The 24,071-nt window shown below is 38.6% G+C and overlaps 1 protein-coding gene across 1 annotated transcript in view; it reads left to right on the top strand.

Moving 5' to 3' along the window:
- Positions 1-24,071, top strand: part of LOC121379700 (guanylate cyclase 32E-like) — a 172,662-nt gene that overhangs the window by 107,512 nt on the left and 41,079 nt on the right. Inside the window, exons 9-11 of the mRNA XM_041508350.1 lie at positions 10,673-10,751; positions 16,369-16,474; positions 21,629-21,931. Coding sequence (XP_041364284.1) covers positions 10,673-10,751; positions 16,369-16,474; positions 21,629-21,931 — 488 coding nt within the window. The remainder of the gene's footprint in view (positions 1-10,672; positions 10,752-16,368; positions 16,475-21,628; positions 21,932-24,071) is intronic.

Here is a 24,071-nt window from a genome sequence, read left to right as displayed (position 1 = left end):
CGGAATTATGAGTTATTCAGACCGTGGGTTAAAGACGTAATGCATAAGGACCGTATGACCCTTTGTTATTTTAACAGCATACATGCTAAATTATATTGTGTGTGTGTGTGTGTGAGAGAGAGAGAGAGAGAGAGAGAGAGAGAGAGAGAGAGAGAGAGAGAGAGAGAGAGAGAGAGAGAGAGAGAGAGAGAGAGAGAGAGAGAGAGAGAGAGAGAGAGAGAGAGAGAGAGAGAGAGAGAGAGAGAGAGCTCTCTCCCTACGAGAGAGAGACAGAGAGAGAGACACCCACACAACACACAGAGAGAGAGAGAGAGAGAGAGAGAGAGAGAGAGAGAGAGAGAGAGGCGTCATAAATTAAAAACCCCACAAAAAAACCCCATAAACTCCAATAACAATAACAGAAAAAAGACATTTGCATTGTGCCATTCAGCTAAAAAAAACATATACGCCTGACTGTTTTCTCCATTGGGCGTCAAATAACTCACTGAGAGTAATCGAATGTGTAAATACTGTTCTTGACTTTATTATTCTTGTACACCGGGGAAATTAACCTGTCATAAAAATGCTAATGATTATCGTTCTAACGAGCCAAGGTCCAAGACTCCGCCGTCGGGTGATTCCGTCAAATAAATTTCCCAGCGTAATTCGACGTACAGTTCTTTCTACAAACAGGAATCTGAAATCGTTGCTCCTGAAGGGTGTCGCATATATAATGTACGCACCTATGGATTGTTTTACACTCCCCAGGTAATAGTAAATGTATATTGACACACATTTGCATAGATTGTATTGCGTTTATTCTCATCTGGTTACGTTCTTTAGGAAATCATCCATTCATCAGAGCGATTTATGTTGGCAGTAGGTTCTAAAACATCGGCTGTTACACGGTATTGCCATAACAAGGACAGTGTGCGTTGACTAGTAACTCAGTGCATTACGGTTAGCTGATTAGCAACGAACCCATACATCTTAATTACTGCTTGCGACGGTGGCCATCGGACATAAGGCTGGTAGGTACAGGGTTCGCAGCCCGGTACTGGCTCCCACCCACGGCACGTTTTAACGACCCAGTGGGCAGGTGTAAGACCATTACAGCCTATTCTCTCTCACTAATCATTAACTAACAACTAACCCACTGCCCTGGACAGACAGCCCAGATAGCTGATGTGTGTGGTGTGTGCCCATGAAAGCGTGTTTGAACCTTTATTGGATTTGAGCACGAAAATAAGTTGAAATGAAATGAAATGAATGCAAGGGTGGTTATAATTCCATAACAAATATATATATATATATATATATATATATATATATATATATATATATATATATATATATATTGAAGGGTACGAGGAAATAGTTCGAGTTTCAGGGAGTTCGAGTTTTCAAAATCGAGTTATATATATGGACACTAAGTTTAGTTAATTTACAAACCTTCAACACACATTTTAATAAGCTAAAATAACTAGAGCTTGTCTTGATAATCATTACTACTCAGACGAACGTGCGTGTTTAGAATTATAAAAAAAATGCATTTTGGGATATTGCAAAAACCTTGTTCACCAGAACCACTTAAGATGTACGAAAATTAATATTTTAAATAATAAAGTGTAATGTAAATTATTAAACAATAACCCGGCTCTAATAGTGAAAAATACGCCCATTTCAACATCACAGACTCTTGTTCCACTGTATTATAACTGTATTCAAATGTGCTACAGGTTTGTAGATTAACCAAACTTAATGTCCATTATCAAGGGTTAAAGGGACATGCCCTAGTTTCAGCCCATGAAAATTAACACTAAATTCAGTTAATCTACAAACCTGTATCACATTTGGATAAAGCTGCAATCGAGTTAAATATGAGTCTGTGACTTTGAAATGGTGAAATACCCTCTAAAAATAGATTAAAACTCGACTCCATAACTGTTACCTCTCAGACGCACGTGCGTTTTAAAAAATATGATAAATACATTTTGTGATATTAAAAACACCAGGATGACCAAAAATACTTTAAATGTATGGAAATGGATAATCTAAACAATAAAATCTAAGTAAAGTATGATTTCAGTTATCAAAAACGGCTCTAATAGTAAAAACTATGCCTTAATGTTTAAAAACTAGGGTATGTCCCTTCAAAACTAGGGTCTGCGAGTTTAAGCCTGGCTCCTATAAAATATGTAAGACATGGTGGGCCGACGCAGACAATAATAATAATAATAATAATAATAATAATAATGTTTTAAGGAAACATAGTCGCAGTCGGTCAGACCACGTTAGACATTTGGACATAAGAATCCATATAAATAGAGATTATTATACGAACATGGGTGTGGCACTAATTTTACGAAACGAGTGTCTGGATTATTGTATTGCCCGAGCAAGAGCGAGGGTAATACATGCATCCTGACACGAGTTTCGTAAAATGAGTACCATTAACACGCTAGTGTAATAATTCCTCTATTATCTACATTATTCAAAATATTAGTTTTATGAATAACAAGCTAGGACCATGTCAAAACGTTTCCAACGTAACTAGAAAGAAACGACGAAACGACGTCATTTTCAACAAAATTGACGTCATTCGTTGTGCACGTGGAATCGTTATGATACACGTCTATCATACTGTTTATATTTCTCTGAATATCTTGAACTAGCTGGATACTAAATATAGATTATTACACGAGCCTGTGTGTCGTACCGATTTTCACAAACGAGCGTCAGGATTCTTGCATTACCCGAGCGAGAGCGAGAGCGAGTGTAATATATGAATCCTGACACTTGTTTCGTAAAATCAGTACGACACACAAGCTCGTATAATAATTTCTATATATGTTCTGTTTTGAGTAAATGTTCTATAATTTAGAATACGATAACATTTTTGTTTGTTATTAGTACCGTATAAATGTCTTTCTCTTACTCGAGGTTCGTGCTTGTATCCAACTAAGGTTAAAGCAGGCTATTCTCTGCAGACACCGTAACTATCTGGGATATCTGTTCAAGACCGTAGCCCAGTGGTAAAGTGCTCGCTTGATATGCGGTCGCTTTGGGATCGATCCCCGCCAGTGGGCCAATTAGGCTATATCTCGCTCCACCCAGTGCACCACGACTGGCATATCAAAGGCCGTGGTACATGTATGTGCTATCCTGTTGTTGGATGGTGTATATACAAGATCCCATGCTGCTAATCGAAAAGAGTATTCTATGAAGTGGCGACAGCGGGTTTTACTCTCAATATTTGTGTGGTCCTTAACTATATGTCTGACACCATATAACCGTAAATAAAATGTGTTGAGTGCGTCGTTAAATAAAACACTTCTTTCTTTTTTCTGTCCATGAGAGTGGGTCAATGTTTAGTCAGAGAAATGTGCTAATATATTTGCCTTAACACCGGCCCCCAGTTGTGTCGTTAAAACTTACTCTGCGTTTGAGCCAGTACCGCGATACGAACCCAGTACCTACCAGCTTCCAACTACGCTGGCTTAACCACCAACGCCACCGAGGCGCGATTGCACATATCCCGTAACACCCACTAAAACATTGTGAAAGCCTCGCAAAGATCTCTTTAAGAGCCGCTGTCTGGTTCGATGTAGCCATGTTTTTAATCACCTATTGATTGTTCGATCTTAGCATTTGTCTGTTACTTTTCTTCCCATTTGTTTGATCAATCATAATCTTTTAAAGTTTGTAAGTTCCAATTACGTTCTAAACTTACACCAGTCTGACGCCCTGAAAATCAATTACAGTTTTTATCTATTTGTAACACGTTAACGTTACACTTGATCCAGGCAGAACGAGACGTCGGCTTGAACGATTTCTTTCCGAGTCTGTTCCGGCGTCAGCAGATAGGAGTGGAGTAGTATTGGTGTAAGATACTCTTACTGGCAGTAGATAGCAGGACATCCATTATTAATAGCTTAGTTTGTGAAACCAGCAGCCTAATTCACTAAACCCTCGCAACTTTGCGATCTCGCAGTTCAATGCTAAAGGACTTGCAAAGAGGATGTTGTGTTGTCTAGCAGAGCCTAAGAGGCATCCTCTTTGCAAGTCTTTAAGCATTGCACTGCGATATCGCAAAGTTGCGAGAATTTAGTGAATTAGGCCCCTGGCCCTCAGGAACCAAGAGGCTTGTTCGCTCTACTCCATCGAAGACGAAACTGTTCGGGGTTGTTTTGTCCTACTTTATATAAATAAAGATAAACGTCCGACTTGTGTCGGCCTCTGCGGTGTCGTGGTTGAGGGATCTGACATAAGAATAGAAGGTACTAGCTCGCGCCCAGAGCGAGTTTTTAGGGTGTATACTACCAAATCAAATCCCGTAGACGACAATAGTAACGTATGTGTCTAAACCTCCTACCTGCAGCGCATCAATCGAAATAAATACCACATATATAAATACTCTCACCCCTCACCCTTAAAGTGAATCAGAAAAAATTGGGGTCAAGCTGCTCATTTCAGAGATAACGAGTAGCGTCTATGACTACCCTAGTTCCGCACAAAATCTGAGTACTTTTTTATAGGTACCCTATACATGTTTCAAGCACAAGACTACTTGACACATTGGCACTAGATGAAATAAAATTGCATACATCGTTTGATCAGATGAAACTTTTTTTTTTTACGACCAACACACTCACATTTATCACCAATCACAGGTGTTAACTTCTCTATCAAAAGTTTAGTTCACCTCAAACTTTGACCCAGCCGGAAGTTATTTGGTTTAGTACTACCTCTGACGACTCAGCGTGCTTGAACACTAATTCGATATGAGCACGAAAATAAGTTGAAATAAATGAATGAAATTAGTAGATAGTGGGAATTTCATTATTAATAGCTCAGTTAGTTAAATTCCTTTGTATAGTTTGAGGTATTTTCAAATTTTAATGTATGTTGATGCCAATAAATAAATGTAATAAAATAATACTCAACTTCATACTTATGACCTAAAATTAGGTGGGGTAGGTCGATGTTTTAAACAAAACATCTTCTGACTAGTTTTTACGTATTCTGAAAAATATGTAAGCCTGTTTGACAAGTAAAACGTATTCACACAGAGTAATGTTAACGATAACGTCATTGGTATAAAGTTATATTGGTAGTGTTAATTTAAGTGGAAACATTAGTTTTGATACCGAGGTAACCACCATGGATCAACCAATCAGATGTGTTTAAACCAATCTCCGTAACTGGCACAATACTGTTTTCAAGTAAGTGTGCCAAACTCACCTTTTTTTCTTTTGTCGATCACCTTTCCTCAGACATATTTTATACAATATTATAATTATATTTAAAAAAATAGTTGACCTGTTAGAAAACCGGAATTCATTCAACTAATAAATGTTCCATCTAAACTACCCCCCCCCCCAAAAAAAAAGAAGAAAAAAAAAAGAGAAGAAAAACACAAAAGAAAAACACCCCCCAAACACCCCCCCAAACACCCCCCCCCAGAAAACCCCCAAAACAAACCCAAACAAACAAAAAAAATACACAAAAAATCCCCACAAAAAAACCCACTCCAACAAAAAACAAACAAACAAACAAACAAAACCAACAACAATAACAACAACAACAACCCAACAGTATGCGCAGAAACCAGAAACAGCTTTATATTGATATGTTCTTGAGAAAAAGACGTGATTAGGGCGAACGAATTTACATATAATATAATCAAACTGTCACATTATTATTGATATATAAACCAAAGTAATAAATGTTGGCATTAACCTAGAAGAAGAAGAAGAAAAAAAAAAAGACACAATATTTCAGTCTTTCCTGTGTTAGATTAATGGCAGTCACGTAATGGGGCCATTGATGTAAGTGGCTCCAAAACCCGATAAGCGTTGTTTTAAAACTCGATTTATTTTCTATATTCGTGGACATGTATACTGCTCTAATGTAGATGCCATCCTGAAGCAGTAAATAACGTCGAAGGCCGACATTAAAAGAACATTATATAGTATCAGACTCGTAGGGCCGGTAGCTAATGTGGGTGGAACTATCGAGTGGATGGGGGGGGGGGGGGGGGGGGGGGAGGGGACACACGCCAGACTTTTTATCTTACTTTATATAGAGTAGGACAAGAAATGTAGTTTCGTTCTCACGTGAGGGAGGGGCGCTGAGGCCTTAGGTCATGCGGGCATGGGTACTAATTTGAAACACAGAATAGGGGCGCACCCAACCTAAAAAAACAGCAATCCCAAAACAAAAAAAAAGAAATAAAAACAACCCAAACATCAAAAACAACAACAAAACAACAACAACAACAAGAACCAAACAACGAATAATTAAAAAGAAAGAAAGAGACGAACACCCCCCCCCCAAAAAAAAAAATTAAAATAATAATAACCCCACCAAGAATCAAACACAAAAAAAAAAAAAAAAAAAAAAAAAAAAAACACACACACCCCCACCCCCACCCCCAACCCCCCCCCCCCCCTCCAAAAAAAACAAAACAACAACAAACAACCCAAAACAAACAAACAAAAACCACTACAACTAAAGAACCAGTGTTTTCTCCAACTAGAGAGAAAGGGTTTGAGGGCTTTTTTGGCTAATGAAACCCCCACTTTTTCTTTGACTGAATTGGATTGGATAACATTATAGCGTGCTTATATCCATTTAAGGTTCAAGCACATCTCTCCCGAGCACAATCTCTGACTTCGCCAGTGACTGGGTCCGAGACGGGAGGTTTTCTAAGAGCATTTGCTCCCCATACCACAGCCCCGCTAGGTGTAGTATTTAACATGTTCGTTATCGGTTGGATTTATTTCTGTCTACACACTATACCAATGCCCCGAAAATGCAACGCTATCAATAATCGATTTTCAAAACGATTCCATAAACAAAACTAAACACACGACTGTGTTCAGTACACATAACAGATTGTGTCGCGAACACTCGAGAATGGTTTCACTGGTTCACGCCTCATCATCGTTATCTAGAATTAAATTTTCATTCCACCATTCATTTTTTCTGATGGAATTTCATCAAGCGCCTGGCATTGATTCATTCGAAAAAGTTAACGTCTGTTTTGTTTAACGACACCACTAGAGCACATTGATTTATTAATCATCGGCTAACATTTGGTGATTTTTATATACAGTCTTAGAGAGGAAACCCGCTACATGTTTCTATTAGTAGCAAGGGATCTTTCATATGCAGAATTCCACAAACTTGACAGCACATACCACGGTCTTTGATATAACAACCGTGGTGCACTGGAAAAGAAATAGCCCAATGAACCTGCCGACGAGGATCAATCCTAGACCAACCGTTCATCAGGCGAACTCTGTACCACTGATTCATACGAATTTGTACACAGTCACTGAATTGTTAAAACATCCTTTGGACGCTGCGTTGTGCAGAATTACGAGTTGGAATGTGTTAATGGTGTTGCCCTTCAGTTGTTTTTCCATATTATCTTGATTTTCGTGCTTATATCCAATCAAGGTTCGAGCTTGCATATTCCAGGCTAAGGAGGGTTACGCAACGCTAAGTATGGAATGCTCAAATCATTTGAAGGTCAATATCATTACATCAGAATGAAATAGTAGACAATTTGGCTAACAAAGATGAAACAAATCGTTAACCCAATGCCCTTTCCCCATCACGAAGATCGCACACCCCTTGAAAGCTGGAGAGGTCAGAGATTGAGACTCATACCCATTACAGTAGAATACAATTAGTAGACAATTTGGCCTCCATTCACAAATGTAAACAAATTACACCTCCACCCCCGCTTCCTTTCCCACTCCATCGCAAATTCAGCACCCACTATAAATACTGACTGTGGTTATGTCTGTGAGTCTTAAGGTCACCGGGACATGTCATGGTAAATGTGCGGATAATTTGTTTTAAAGTGTTACATAAAGCTGTTATCACACGAAATCAATAGCTTAAAATGTGGGTGTCGGTTTTGGGGTTTTTTTTTTAAAGGAGCGCGTGTCAGATAGCATTATTACAGACATCTGTTGATGCTCGGTTATTGTGATCCTGGTGGAATGGTGTATCTGTGTCAGTTATGTCAAGGTTTAAGCTCTGTGTGTTTGGCGTCCCTAGCGACCATCCATTTTGACATTGATCGTTTCAATATGTCAGTTAGCGTGTCCATTTCATGTATAATGAATTAAGTTTCCACCACTTGAATAGAAAGCCAAATTTAAGAAACGTAATTTATTCCTTAGTCATATCTAATTAGTTGTGCATATTGAATAATTTACGTTAAACACGCGCGATTAATTACGTGAACGCATGATATAGATCAACTTTAAAACTGGCGCTAATTATCTATGACCCCATCTGTGGAGCCATTGGGCTATTTCTCGTTCCAGCCAGTGCTCCACAACTGGTGTCACAAAGGCCGTGGTATGTACTATCCTGTCTGTGGGATGATGCATATAAAAGATCCCATCCTGGTAATCATAAAGAGTAGCCCATGAAGTGGCGACAGCGGGTTTCCTCTCTCAATACCTGTGTGATCCTTAACCATACACATGTATGTCTGACGCCATATAACCGTAAATAAAATGTGTTGAGTGCGTCATTAAATAAAACATTTCTTTCTTTCTTTTTCAATTACCAGGGGCGGGACGTAGCCCAGAGGTAAAGCGTTCGCTTGATGCGCGGTCGGTTTGGGATCGATCTCCGTCAGTGGGCCCATTGGGCTATTTCTCGACCCAGCCAGTGCACCGCGACTGGTATATCAAAGACCGTGGTATGTGTTATCCTGTCTATGGCGACAACGGCTTTCCTCTGTCTATATCTGTGTGGTCCTTAACCAGATGTCTGACAATATATAACCGTAAATAAAATGTGTTGAGTGCGTCGTTAAATAAAACATTTCTTTTTTCATTTTTTTTATAACCGTAATTAAAATGTGTTGAGTGCGTCGTTAAATAAAACATTTCCTTCCTTCCTTTACTTTCAATTACCCATGCCTTCGAAATTGCCTTCGAGGATACATGAAAACAAAAACATCCGAAATCCATCTGTTCTCTGCATATGATAAGTCCAAGAAATACTACGACAAAGCCTTTGTAAACTCTTCAAAAAAAGTAGGGGAAACTGAAATATTAATGTTAATTTCAACTATGAGACCGAACATACGTTTTGACCACAGACATCCTAGTAAAGAACGTTCAGGTCTGTTTATCAACACACCGAAACACATTCCATAGTTTGCACGTGCATCACGCAGTTGCCCCGTACACGTGCGTGGGTGTCATTCTCGATTTTGACAATTTCCCGGAAGGTCGTTTAATCACTGTGGAACATTATTTCTGTCAATCTTTTTTTTCTCATTTCGTTGATCATACACTTGTTATTGTTTTGTTTTTAATAATTTGTATTGTTTGAATTTGCGATTTACTGATAAAAAAACGTCAACTTTCAAATTTCACTTCTGACCCCAATCGTCCTTCAAGATCTTTGCTGGTCATAAAACCTACTGCAATACTAAACTACGGGTTGTAATGTTTGCCCAATTAATTCTCTGTTATCATATAATTATTCCCCTCAGTTAATATACCTTACAATTTTGGCAATTGTAAATTCTTATTAGAGTTCCCCTACTTTTTTGAAGTGTATATAATACGCAAGGCTGTTTTAACAGTTTTCTGTCGTTACGACCGGTTATCGTCTTTTGATTAGTACTGTCGACACCCTTCTTTGTACTTACTCGATGCCGCACTTCGCAAAGAACTTTTTGCGCTCATGTCCAGTCGAATACCAATATATATCGCGCTAAATATTCCGTACAAAGATTCTATAAATTTAACAGCAATGGAGGCTATCATCTTTGTCATATAACATAGAAGTGGTTTTGGGCTGGCTATTTGTACTGTGGACATATTATTTGGGCTAAAGAAAGAAAGAAAGAAATGTTTTTATTTAACGACGCACTCAACACATTTTATTTACGGATATATGGCGTCAGACATATGGTTAAGGACCACACAGATTTTGAGAGGAAACCCGCTGTCGCCACTACATGGGCTACTCTTTTCGATTAGCAGCAAGGGATCTTTTATTTGTGCTTCCCACAGGCAGGATAGCACAAACCATGGCCTTTGTTGAACCAGTTATTGGGTCACTGGTCGGTGCAAGTGGTTTACACCTACCCATTGAGCCTTGCGGAGCACTCACTCAGGGTTTGGAGTCGGTATCTGGATTAAAAATCCCTTGCCTCGACTGGGATGCGAACCCAGTATCTACCAGCCTGTAGACCGATGGCCTAACCACTTTTTCACCGAGGCCGGTAAAAATAATACCTATTTGGGGTAAAACATAGTGTAAGGAGACCTCATCCTAACTGCACGTTCTATCGCTAATTTGCTATTTGTTTTCTCCAATAATATCAGTATCACATTTCATTTCATTTGAACTTATTTTCGTGCTTATATCCAAATAAGGTTCAAGTACATTGTCCTGGACACACACTCCAGCTGTCTGGGTTGTCTGTCCATGACAGTAGGTTAGTTGTTAATTGGTTAGTGGTTAGTGAGAGAGAAGAGGGTGTAGTGGCCTTACACCTACCCATTGAGTCCTTAAGAACTCGTTCTGTGTTGGAGTCGGTATCGGGCTGCGAACCCTGTACCTACCAGCCTGTAGTCCGATGGCTTAACCATTGCGTCACCGATGCCGGTATCAGTATGACAATGTACACTTTTACTTTCAGCATATACAAAAGAGATTCTCGGAGGTGTTGCTGGAGGGATATTATTAATAGCTATAATAGCAGGCCAGCTAATATATAGGTAAGTTCTTATAATATTAATTGAGAAACTGCCCTTCGTCGTTTGGGGAAATCATACCCACATGTATGGATGGCTTTTCATCTATGAATGGCCATCAAATAGTTCACAGTTCACTACATGATTCCTTCTGTGGCAATATGCATGTAATCACAGAGCATTCGTATATGATCTATAGTCCATCCCATCATTCCATGAAAATGTTTTTGGTAAATAATTTCAGTTTGGTTTGATGTAAGACGGAACGTAAAAGTGTTTTGGAAACTACATAAAAATACTATTTGTGTGTGCAATTTACAAAACAATTGGCTCAGAAATAAATAAGATGTAATAAATTCCATAGCATGAAAAAAGGCGTTCTCTGTGGGATGGACTGTAGCTCTCCATTTCATGTGGAAGATCTTACGAATGATTTAGTGTCTAGAAGATTATTAGTCAACGATATCATTACTAGTAAACATATTAATTTGCATCCTGTATATCTGCACGGAAGAGTCACGCGTAACGCAGACGTACTCTGGCGTAATAATATAGCATAGGATTATTCCAAAGAAATAGTACACTGTGTTATTTCTCGTTCTATATAATTAGTAAATAATTAAATAATGGACACATAGTAGTGCTGGGTTTGGTTTCATGTCAATTCAGAGAATAGCTCATCCATAAAATTGAAACCTGGAAACCATCCGATGTCTTGTTAGCTCCATACTAAACAGCTAAACTTATAATGTTGAATTTATGAAGCTTGTTTATCTTAAACGTAGGTGTTTAAGCTTTGTAAATGTATGTAGTTACACGTGTGTAAGACATAAATAGGCTTGTAAATTTCGGCCTATGATGTTTATACAGGGTCTTAAGCCGAATGTACTGCAATATCAACGAATATTATGTAGTTTATATCATGTCTTTAGGAAAATTGGGCTATTTCTCATTCCATCCAGTGCACAACGACTGGTATATCAAAGACCGTGGTATGTGCTGCCCTGTCTGTGGGATGGTGCATTTAAAAGAACCCCTGCTACTAATGGAAAAAATGTAGCGGGTTTCCTCTCTAAGACTTTATGTGAAAATTACCAAATGCTTGACGCCCAATTAATAAATCAATGTGTTCTAGTGGTGTCGTTAAACAAAACAAACTTTTATTTATTTTGTACGTATCAATGGATGCAGTACATGACATCAGATTCTGTCTGGGCAAAATACGTATAAAAACAAAAACAAAAGTGATTGTGTTGTTTCCCATTCCTACCGATGCTATATATCTTGTATAATATTATGGTGGACTGTAATGTCGTTACTACATAAGTAAAAAGGCTATGATAATAATTTTTCAAAAAGCGTTTTCGTACTAACCTACCAGTCGTTTGCTTTGGCCAGACAACCTAAGCCAATGCTTTTAGATTTCATGCCAAAAACAAAAACCCTAACGTATTGAATATTAGCAGGCCGATTTCGTACCAATACCTATATCCGTTTACCTCCCTCGAGTGACCTTTCTGATTGTTAATTTCCAAGACGGACAACAGGACTGTACCAACCTGGTCAGCGTAATAAAACAATCGACACGTCCCCTGCATCGCACGCCACTTGGAAACAGGGACACCGAGGATTAATCAAATGAAAGGACTCCGGCGACCCGAGGGAGACTCTGTGTTGATAGGACACAGTCGAAATTACCAATAATTGAAAGTGACCATCAACCACAAGGCCTGTGTTTGGGTAACCTCCGTATCGCAATGCCAGCAGCGGACGAGCGTGCAGTTTTTCGCCGACCGTAAATGGACTTCTGGCCTATCGACAACTGATACACTTAATTTGTGTGTTTGTTGGTAATTATTAGACCCCGTGTCACTGGAGGCAAATCCTCCAGGGATGATGGCTGCCACGTTCGGAATCCATTCATCATATGAATGTCCAGAGATGAACATTAGGATGGATAAGTGTTCTGGTGTGAAAAAAATAAAATAATGAAAATAACGAAGAAAGCTGGGTTACAGTTTGTTTTATTTAACGACATCACTAGAGCGTATTAATTAATTAATTATCTGCTATTGGATGTCAACCATATGGTAATTGTGATACGTAGTCTTAAAAGCAAACCCGGTAATGTTTTGCATTAGTAGCAAGTGAGTGACCGGCCTCGGTGGCGTCGTGGTTAGGCCATCGGTCTACAGGCTGGTAGGTACTGTTTTCGGATCCCAGTCGAGGCATGGGATTTTTAATCCAGATACCGACTCCAAACCCTTAGTGAGTGCTCCGCAAGGCTCAATGATTAGGTGTAAACCACGTGCACCGACCAGTGATCCATAACTGTTTCAACAAAGGCCATGGTTTGTACTATCCTGCCTGTGGGAAGGGCAAATAAAAGATCCCTTGCTGGCTGTCGTAAAAGAGTAGCCTATGTGGCGACAGCGGGTTCCCTCTAAGAAGTGTCAGAATGACCATATGTTTGACGTCCAATAGCCGATGATAAAATACAAAATCAAGGGTACGTCTTCAGTGAACATATTCTCTGAGACAAATAACATAGATTCCAGTCCTAATATAGAGTAGTATGTTCTTGGGTTAGTCATTAATTGTTATGTTTATTCAGATAACAATAGCATCCGAAACAGCGGGGGCGGGACGTAGCCCAGCGGTAAAGCGCCCGCCCGATGCACGGTCGGTTTGGGATCATTCCCCGTCGGTGGACCTGATGGGCTATTTCTCTTTCCAGCCAATGCACCACGACTGGTATATGAAATACCGTGGTATGTCCTGTCCTGTCTGTGGGATTGTGCATATAAAACATCCCTTGCTACTAATGGGAAAAAAATGTAACGGGTTTCTTCTCTTAGACTATTTGTCAAAATTACAAATGTTCCAATAGCCGATGATTAATAAATCAATGTGCTCTAGTGGTGTCGATACACAAAACTAACTTTAACTGAAACACCACCACAACACCAACATCATCAACAACAATAACCAATACACAATACTAACAACAACAAGCTCCCAACAATTAATTAATACATGTTGGTATGTTGTCCATAAATTTAAGATGTTATATAATATAACATACTATGTTATATTTATTATACGTGTTAGATTTGGAACCAAACCTAAAGAACACAATCGAAACACCATATTAACGTCGTAGTCGAATTCATCCTACTAACTAAAATCAACTTCTTACACACCCGTGTTTATTTTTAATAACACATGTACGTGTGTTAACAATTTCAAGACATACGACTGGCTGCTCCTAGGTGATGACCAGGTCACCAGTGCCATGCATCCAATGAAAAACTACACGATGGAAATCGATTACATTGTGACGTATAGTTAACCTGGCAATCATTGGTATGTAACGCGTAAATTAGCTACAAGTGCAACGGCTGTAAATAACTTTAGTCGTAAAAATAATTGATTAAAATTTGCTTAAACCCAGGTTTTTGAGGATATGCAAGAAATATAATATTGCATTCGTGTATCATTTATCTCACAATTCGTTGTTTAAAAACGTATCAAACTCGCTTTTGCTCGTTAGATGCATTTTAAAATAACTCGTGAGATAAATGGTATCTAATGGCCACTCATGTATTATTCTCTATATAAACGCTATAAGCCTAGAAACCTTGCCCTGACCTATACATACTATTATACATGCACCGCATAGCAGTTATCTGGTGATAATAGGCAATTATATTCCCGCGTGTGCTTTTCGATCTGCTGTAAGTTAATTACAGTCAGAAGCGACCATTTGTCTAAGAATTCCGATATCACATTTATTGAAAGCTGAGGAGCTTTTGATGTATTTGTTTAATGTCCTTCAAGCGACACGGTGGTGGCAAGGGTGAGACAGTTTAAGGTGGAAGGGGGCGGTCAATTGCTCTTGAATACTAGATTTTAATAGAATGTTATTTAATAAATTCCGGCGGGCGGTCAATTGCTCTTGAATACTAGATTTTAATAGAATGTTATTTAATAAATTCCGGCGGGTATTTCTTTTATGTGACCCACCCACCTCTGCAGATTGACATCCTGCCATTGTAAAATTGGTCTTTACATTCAAGTTATTTTCGAAATTACCAAAGGGATCTACAGGCTTGTATTTCAAAGCTGTTTTAATGTATTGTGAGTCAAGCAGTGAAAATAGAAGAAAATTTTTGTTTGTTGTGAAGTACAGATATTTTATTTCAATGTACTCGCTAATGCAGGATCAAATGATACAGTTGCCTCAACTAACTTAAAAAAAAAAAAAAAAACGTTTGTTTTATTTAACGACGCCACTAGAGCACATTGATTTTTTTTATCTTATCATCGGCTATTGGACATCAAACATATGGTCATTCTGACACTGTTTTTTTTAGAGGAAACCGGCTGTTGCCACATAGGCTACTCTTTTACGACAGGCAGCAAGGGATCTTTTATTTGCGCCTCCCACAGGCAGGATAGCACAAATCATGGCCTGTGTTGAACCAGTTATAGATCACTGGTCGGTGCAAGTGGTTTACACCTACCCACTGAGCCTCGCGGAGCACTCACTCAGGGTTTGGAGTCGGTATCTGGATTAAAAATCCCATGCCTCGTCTGGGATCCAAACCCAGTACCTACCAGCCTGTTGACCGATGGCCTAACCACGACGCCACCGAGGCCGGTCAACTAACTTAAAGTGCAAAATGAAAAAAAAAAAACGGCTATTGGGTGTCAAGCAAAGGTAAATGTAGCAATCAACATCAGTACAAAAAAGTTAAAGTTTGTTTTGTTTAACGACACACTAGAGTACATTGATTAATTAATCATCATCTATTGGATGTCAAACATTTGGTAATTCTGACACGTAGTCATCAGTGTAAACCCACTGCATTTTTTAATAATGCAGCAAGGGATATTTTATATGCATTTTCCCACAAACAGGACAGCACATTCCACGGCCTTTGACCAGATGTGATGCACTGGTTAGAACTAGAAAAAAAAAATCCGTTGAATGGATCCATAGAAGTGGTTCAATCCTGCGACACAAGCACCCCAAGCGAGCACTCAACTGACTGAGCTAATTCCCGCCTCATCAGTACAAATATTCTAAATATTTCATTTCAACTTAGTTTTGTGATTATATCCAATTAAAGTTCAAGTACGCTGTCCTGGGAACACACACCTCTTGGCTATCTTAGCTGTGTGTCCAGGGCAGTGGGTTAGTGGTTGATTAGTTGTTAGTGGTTAGTGGAAGAGAAGAGGATGAAAAAACCCACCCAAAACAGAACAAAATCCCCACAACAAAACAAAACACCCACTGAGGCCAAACAATGGCAACAATTACATATAGATGTCACCAAAGTGCCACCACTAAACGAAAGCTGTTGGTCTATTGTAAATGCTGATATATATTAAAAATATAGATAGAAATTTTAAAAACAAATGACACAACACTGGTTATGGAACTCACTAACTCATAAACCAATTCCTGGAACTCACTAACCAATTCCTGGAACTCACTAATCAATTCCTGCAACGCATATTTGACCACCATCAAAAACTGGTTTACTGTTGTACTAATTAGTTACCATCATAAATACAGCAAACAAATAATGTATACCATAAATTCTAGTTATCATGGAACGTGTTTTTGTTCTAGGAACTGGAGATATGAGCAAGCGTTGGCATCCCTGTTGTGGAAGATTGATTGTAAAGACTTGGTGTTTCGCAACATGTACCCGTCATACAACGGACCGAGAACAAAGGTATGTGGGAGATTAAGTACAGTTATTTAAGTACAAGCAGTGTTCCTGTATAATACCAACTTTCCTGTGGGCTCGGGCCAACCATTCCACATTTCCTCCTAACCTCCCAAAGGCTTAAATTATAGTTATATGTAATAAAGTAAAATGTTAATATTATATTTAAACCATCCCATCAAAAGTCACTTTTTTTGTGTTCTATTATTGTAAGTAGTTCAAAGGTAAATGTTGTTTTAAGGGCGCAACCAAAATTTATTAACCTCCATCCCCCCATTATTACCATTTTTGCTTTAATGTTCCAAATTTCTAAATTGGTCTTAGTAGTTAGGAAATCCTTGTCGCGAGTCAGACCCCCGATCCTATCGGAGGCCGGATTCGGGATAGGCGTGTTCGAAACCCTAGTGGTATACGAACACGTTAAAGCACTTAATGATACTAATAATGTGTAATACCATAGCTGAGATGCAGTGTGGTAGGTACGAATCCCATCAGGATACACTTTGTGTTTCTGTTATATATAGGGTTTGTCACACAGTCAAACGTTTAGAAGTAAGCTTGATTCATTATATGCATATTTGTATTAAGCTACGCTACACTACACGTCATGTCGTGACACGACACTACACCGCATCGCACCGCACCACACCATACCACACCACACCAACAGTACACTACAACGCCATTTTATATCATTATAAACATGATGTAATTATATTTATTATCGACATAATCTCTATGTATTGCATTGTATTGTAATATATTGCATAGCATTGCATTGTACTGTATTGTACTGTACTGTACTGCACTGCACTGCACTGCACTGCACTGCACTGCACTGCACTGCACTGTCCTGCACAGTATTGTATTGTATTGTATTGTATTGCATTGTATTGTATTTTATAGTATTGTGTATACAAAGACCCAAGTGAGCACTAGGTGTTCTCAAACTTTGATGAAAGCTCTTTTTATCACGTGCTTATCGATATCCTGACAATTATAATGATCTGATTTGGAACTGCTATCGGTCATCCTCCCACTAACTGAAATGTTGTTCTCAAAATATTAATTGCATTTTGTATCTTTAGGATCCAGTAGTCCCTCCATAAGAGTCCATATTAGTATACAAAGCTAACAAATACTGACTAAAAACGGTCATAGGGGTTTACGTGCACATTCACAACAAGCTGTTGTAGCGCACTAAAGAAATGTTTTATTTAACGACGCACTCAACACATTTTTTTTTACGGTTATATGGCGTCGGATATATGGTTAAGGACCACACAGATATTTAGGGAGGAAACCCGCTGTCGCCACATCATTAGCTACTCTTTTCGATTAGCGGCTAGGGATATGTTATATGCACCATCCTATAGACAGGATAGCACATACCACGGCCTTTGATGTACCAGTCGTGGTGCACTGGCTTGAGCGAGAAATGGCCCATCGGGCCCAGTGACTGGGATCAATACCAAACCGACCTCGCATCAAGTGAGCGCTTTATCTGTGGATTAAAAAGAAAGAAAGAAGTGTTTTATTTAACGACGCACTCAACACATTTTATTTACGGTTATATGGCGTCAGACATATGGTTAAGGACCACACAGATTTTGAGAGGAAACCCGCTGTCGCCATTACATGGGCTACTCTTCCGATTGGCAGCAAGGGATCTTTTATTTGCACTTCCCACAGGCAGGATAGCACAAACCATGGCCTTTGTTGAACCAGTTATGGATCACTGGTCGGTGCAAGTGGTTTACACCTACCCATTGAGCCTTGCGGAGCACTCACTCAGGGTTTGGAGTCGGTATCTGGATTAAAAATCCCATGCCTCGACTGGGATCCGAACCCAGTACCTACCAGCCTGTAGACCGATGGCCTGCCACGACGCCACCGAGGCCGGTTATATCTGTGGATTACGTCTCGCCAGTACAGCCCCTGTAGCGCACTAAAGAACGGACGTTTGACTATGTTTATGGAGAGCATCCACGCGCTTTGAGACTTTCAGTGACATGCAACAGAAGATTAAATCTGCATAGCCCAACCTTGCTATTAAGAGATGCATTAAGTGCAGATTTTAACGGTCCTCCAGGTTATTATTTTATGTACTGTATGATGAAAACGTATTAATCACATCAAGATAAGAAACTGCATGCGATATCATTTTTTTTTTTTTTTTTTTAATTGGTGATGCTTTAAAGCTGTTGCATAAATAATCACCCTAGACATGTCGGTTATCTGTTTACGGCTGGCGGGTCTAGGGACCTTTAAAAAAAATATGTTAAATTGGTTATAAGAGAGCTTGTGTTTGTGTGCGATAAACTCTGAAGGCAACTGTGTCGCATAACATGCAACATTGCAAGTTTCTTCAGGCGTTTTATAAGTAGGGGATTTTTTTTCATGAAAGGTGGGAACATAAAGGAATGCACATTTAAAATAAAATAAAATAATATTTGTTTAACGACACTCTGATATATGGATACTTGGTGTCTATTGTATTGTTTCTTCGCCATTTTGTCGAGAGATAGGACAGGAAACCCACTGCTATCACAGGCTGCTCCTAAATGTAAGAAGTTTGTTTTGTTTAACGACACTCTGATATATGGATACTTGGTGTCTATTGTATTGTTTCTTCGCCATTTTGTCGAGAGATAGGACAGGAAACCCACTGCTATCACAGGCTGCTCCTAAATGTAAGAAGTTTGTTTTGTTTAACGACACCACTAAAAAACATTGATTTATTAATCATCATCGGTTATTGGATGTCAGACATGTGGTAATTTTGACATATAGTCTTAGAAAGGAAACCCGCTTTATTTTTTCATTAGTAGCAAGGGATATTTTATATGCACCATCCCACAGACAGGATAGAGCATGCCACAGCCTTTGGTATACCAGTCGTAGTGCACTGGCTAGAGCGAGAAGTAGCCTAATGGGCACTCCTAAATATATTCTTTCCCATAAATAAAACAGTAGATACCAATATCGTCGATGGAGTGGTAGTGTGGTTCTGGTTGGGACAGGGAAAATGAGTCCGCTGTGGGCGTTTTCTTCTGCACATCGCACCTCAGACTACAGATTTACCACTAAACTACATCCCGACAGAAGTATTGAATAATTGTTTACCAACACCTCAGCACATTTTAAACTACGGCTAATTGTTGCTGAACTGAAACCTTTTCAGCATGTATTTCCCTCATTCTACTGACAAAAGTATTCGTATTTCATAAAAAACATGCCTAGAGAATATACAGAATACTACATGAGTGGCCGTTAGATACCATATATCTCACAACGAGTTGTTTTAAAATGTAACTAACGAGCAAAAGCGAGTTTGGTACGTTTTTAAACAACGAGTCGTGAGATAAATGGTATCTAACGGACACGAATGTATTATTCTATTTCTTACATATCCTCAAAAACCACGTTTTAAGCAAATTTTAATATCTTTATCGACTAAACGATATTTACAACCCTTTACACTTGTATTTGCCTTACGCATCACAGGCAAATGATTGCCTGGTTAACTGTACGTCAGTGTAATCAATTTTTTTAATTTTTATTGAACGTATGACATTGGCGACCTGGACATCATCTAGGAGCAGCCAGTCGTATGTCTTGAAATAACGTACGCGTGTAAACGACTGTGTTATAAAAAATAACACATAGTGTTCTCACCAACGGGTGTGTGACAAAACCAGTTAATGATGTCGGATATCTGCTTTATCCTGTGAAGTTAAGAATTTCTCATTCGGCCTGAACAGGATAAAGCAGATATCCGACGTCATTATCTAGTTAGTATCTTTATACAACAGAGCATAAACGTTAATGCGAAAAAGCTATTATTTATGCTATTTCAGCCATATTGTACGATGACCTAGAGGTCAAATGAGCAATTTTGTCATGTAGCTATGCGTTATTCGTCATCATATTCTGCCAATAAAACTGGCCGTTGCAAGATAACACCCTATATATTATCAACGTCCCTAACTGCGTTATGCTTCAAATTCCGTTCAGTTTGTTTCCTCGTGTACGGTTAGCGCAATCAACATCCAATGTATTGTCGTCTGCTTGTCGTTCATTTGCGAGGTTTTTCTTCACAGTTCTATAACATTTTCATTAACAATATAGTTAAGACAAGTAAGTATCTAAATATAAAACTTTACAAACCCCTAAAACCATTAATTTTACTACGTCGTTCTTGTTTATTCTTTAAAATATCAGATATCGGGTCCACATGACTCGTAGGAATTGACTTAAAATGGAGAGAAATGAATTACCATTCGGTGCGTGTGACAGAACGTCACACGTGTCAGATCAACAAGAACAAATCATTTAACTTTTACGATTTTTAAGCACTTTTGGTTAATTTGGTTTCAATTATTATATTCGATCTCCAAAAGGTATGCTACATTTTAGTGCCTCTACTCAGCTACTGTAGTGTATAGTATTCATAATCCATTCATAACAATTGAAAATAATTTTGAGTGTATAAATTGTGTTAATTAAGACTCAATTCATTATTATTTGTTATATTTTAGTAACTATTCACTGGTATTAACGTAATGGCTATCTGTATTGATATCAAGTGTCAACAATGGGCGTTGGTAAAACGTGGATCGGACCAGAACGCTTGATAAACTTAATTGTTCCTTAAATAATTAATTAAACAAAGTGTTTGTCAACTGTGCATAGTTAAGAAAATAGACAATGACGAACTGCACATGCGCGATACGATACTTTTCGCAAAAGCATGCGCCTGAACGCAGTTAGAAACGTTGCATTCTTGCCTGTTTACTGGAGGCTGCTTCACTTTTGTTAACTAGAATGAATTTGTTTTACGTCGACCATGTCGAATTTTTACATTAACTGATTGCAATCTAGTTTGTTTCACGTATCATAGCTGGAAAATGTAGAATAGCTTTTTTTTCGTAAATATCGTATTTGTGTTTTTGTCGTTAGGTGAACGCAGTTTGGAACGTCGATGGTACATGCAGCTGGTTGGAAGTAGTGCTAATATGAATAAAATGAAAGTTGTTATCCAGACTGCTTTATTTCGAGCAAACATCAGCCTGCGCCTCCCCCCCCCCCCCCAAAAAAAAAAAAAAAAAAAAAGAGAGAAAAAAGAAAGAAAGAAAGAAAGAAAAAAAAAAAAAATGAAAAAAAAAAATGATGAAAAAAGGGAGCTTGTACGTCTGTTTTTCTGTTAACAGTTTACGTTGTGACAATGTTTTATTAATCACTGGATACATTTTAAATTATATTTCTTGTTGTTTTTCTCTTTTTCAGTGCAACTCGTTATGTCGCAGCACGAGTCAGATCTCTCTGACGTCTCAGTGTGAACTAGACCTCCGACAGCTGTTCACACATGTCGGGACTTACAAAGGAACTATCGTCGCCATTCGGAAGGTGAACAAGAAAAGTATTGAGCTCAGCAGAGAAATTCGCAAGGAACTGAAAATAGTAAGTCTATTAGCCATAGTCCGATTAGTGAGCTCAGCAGAGACATTCTAAAAAAAAACCACCCTGAAAATAGTAAGTCCAATAGTCATAGTCAGATTATTGAGCTCACCAGAGAAATTGTCAAGGAACTGAAAATAGTATGTCTATTTGCCATAGTCAGATTATTTAGCGCAACAGAGACATTCACAAAGAACTGAAAATAGTAAGTCCAATAGTCATAGTCAGATTATTGAGCTTAGCAGAGACATTATAAAAAACCCCAAAACAAAACAAAAACCCAGAAAATAATAAGACCAATAGTCATAGTCAGATTATAGAGCTCAGCAGAGAAATTCGCAAGGAATTAAAAATAGTAAGACCAGTATTCATAGATTATTGAGCTCAGCAGAGCCATTTACAAGGAATTAAAAATAGTAAGACCAGTATTCATAGATTATTGAGCTCAGCAGAGCCATTTGCATGGAACTGAAAATATTAAGTCCTATAGTCATATTTAGATTATTGAGCTCAGCAGAATTAGAATAGTAAGTCCTATAGGCAAAATATACAGCGCATACCGCCTTATCATGTTGTCAGTGATTGGCATTTTAACTGTGATATAATAAACCTGAAAGTGCTCTTTATTAATGATGGAGATCTGTCCATATGTATACGCTCTCCCGCTGTCTTTTGGGTGTTTATCCACAATATAATGGCCTTGTCTTTTGCATTATTTGATTCATACGTAATATTTAACACCCATCCATCCATCCATCCGTCCGTTCGTCCTCCATCCATCCATCCATCTGACCGTCTGCCTGCCTGTAGGTCCATTCATCAAATCAATCCATCCATACATATATATCCTTCCAAGTTAGACAAACACTATTGCAAATTGGCTTCTCCTTCTGCATACGCCACTTGGGTCTTAACAGTTGAAACGCCGTCAGCCGTTTGAGATCCGAGCAAGAACAAATCTGACGTCGATAAATATTCCTCTGAGATAATGAACGTTGAGACATTTATAACTGGTCAATAAAATGCGATTAAGGTCTCAATATTGTCGCATTCAATTGCGAAGACTTAGTTTATAATGAACTAGGACAGACAGAATGCCAAGCGCCGTCGTTTGTAGCAGCCTAGTTTCATGATGGCAATGTTAAGTGGAATGGACTACTTCCTGTTTGAAAACAAGCACGCAACCATTAACACAGATGATATGATGCTAACAATAATAATCTACTTGGTAGCAATTGATTGCCCTTCCTTGGCAACAGATGTTTTAATTTCATCGTTAATGACATTGCAATTAGCATTGTGGAGTATTCATAAATGTTTAGTGGGAAACGGCAAGGGAAGAAGTATATATGCGTTTTGAAAAACATCTCACCACCTTTAATCGGCGTCTAACTGTTGATTATTACAGAAGAAAACCGCTAGTCAATTATAAACAAAACTGAAAGTGTGTTTGTTGTGTGATGACACCACTAGAATACATTGCTTCATTAATCATGTTATTGAATGCCAAATTGAATTTATAATTTCTATTACAGAAGGAACCCTTTATATTTTTCCATTAGCAACACGCGGATCTTTCACGTACACATTCCAACATACAGAATATCATATGTCATTCGTGGGACACTAGTTGGGGCTAGAAAACCCAACCAGAGAATCACTGCACCGAAGGGCATCGATTCTACAACCAAAATACCTCAGACGAGAGCTTTACCGTCTGGGCTAAATGCTTCCACTCACAGGCAACTGCACCTAATTGCCAGAAATGTCTGTATACTTAAGCATGACACCCAAGCTATCCAATATTAAAATATTTGCAAGTAAAATTTTAGAACAGACTGTCTGGCAAGTGTGTGCCGATAACAGAGGTGTTGGAGCCTATGGAAGATAAACGATTTTGAGAATGTATAAAACATGTAGACGATAACAAGAGTATACAGAGTTTCGTGAAAGACACAACTGAGACATATCTCCTTGCAAACACTCCATCGTTGATTTCAGCAAAATGAGTTGTAAAGAATCGGAACACTCGCCAAACCGATACCCCGACCCACTGTCCCAGACCAATAAAGATTAAAACTCCGTTCAATTGAGATTGTAGTTCTAAAGTGATTGCACACTTCAATTATTTTGCACTGCGTTA

This window comes from Gigantopelta aegis, chromosome 8 (genome assembly GCF_016097555.1).
Source record: "Gigantopelta aegis isolate Gae_Host chromosome 8, Gae_host_genome, whole genome shotgun sequence".
Classification (NCBI taxonomy): Eukaryota; Metazoa; Mollusca; class Gastropoda; order Neomphalida; family Peltospiridae; genus Gigantopelta; species Gigantopelta aegis.
The sequence above is the reverse complement of the archived record's forward strand: the minus strand, read 5'-3'. Positions and strand labels throughout refer to the sequence as shown.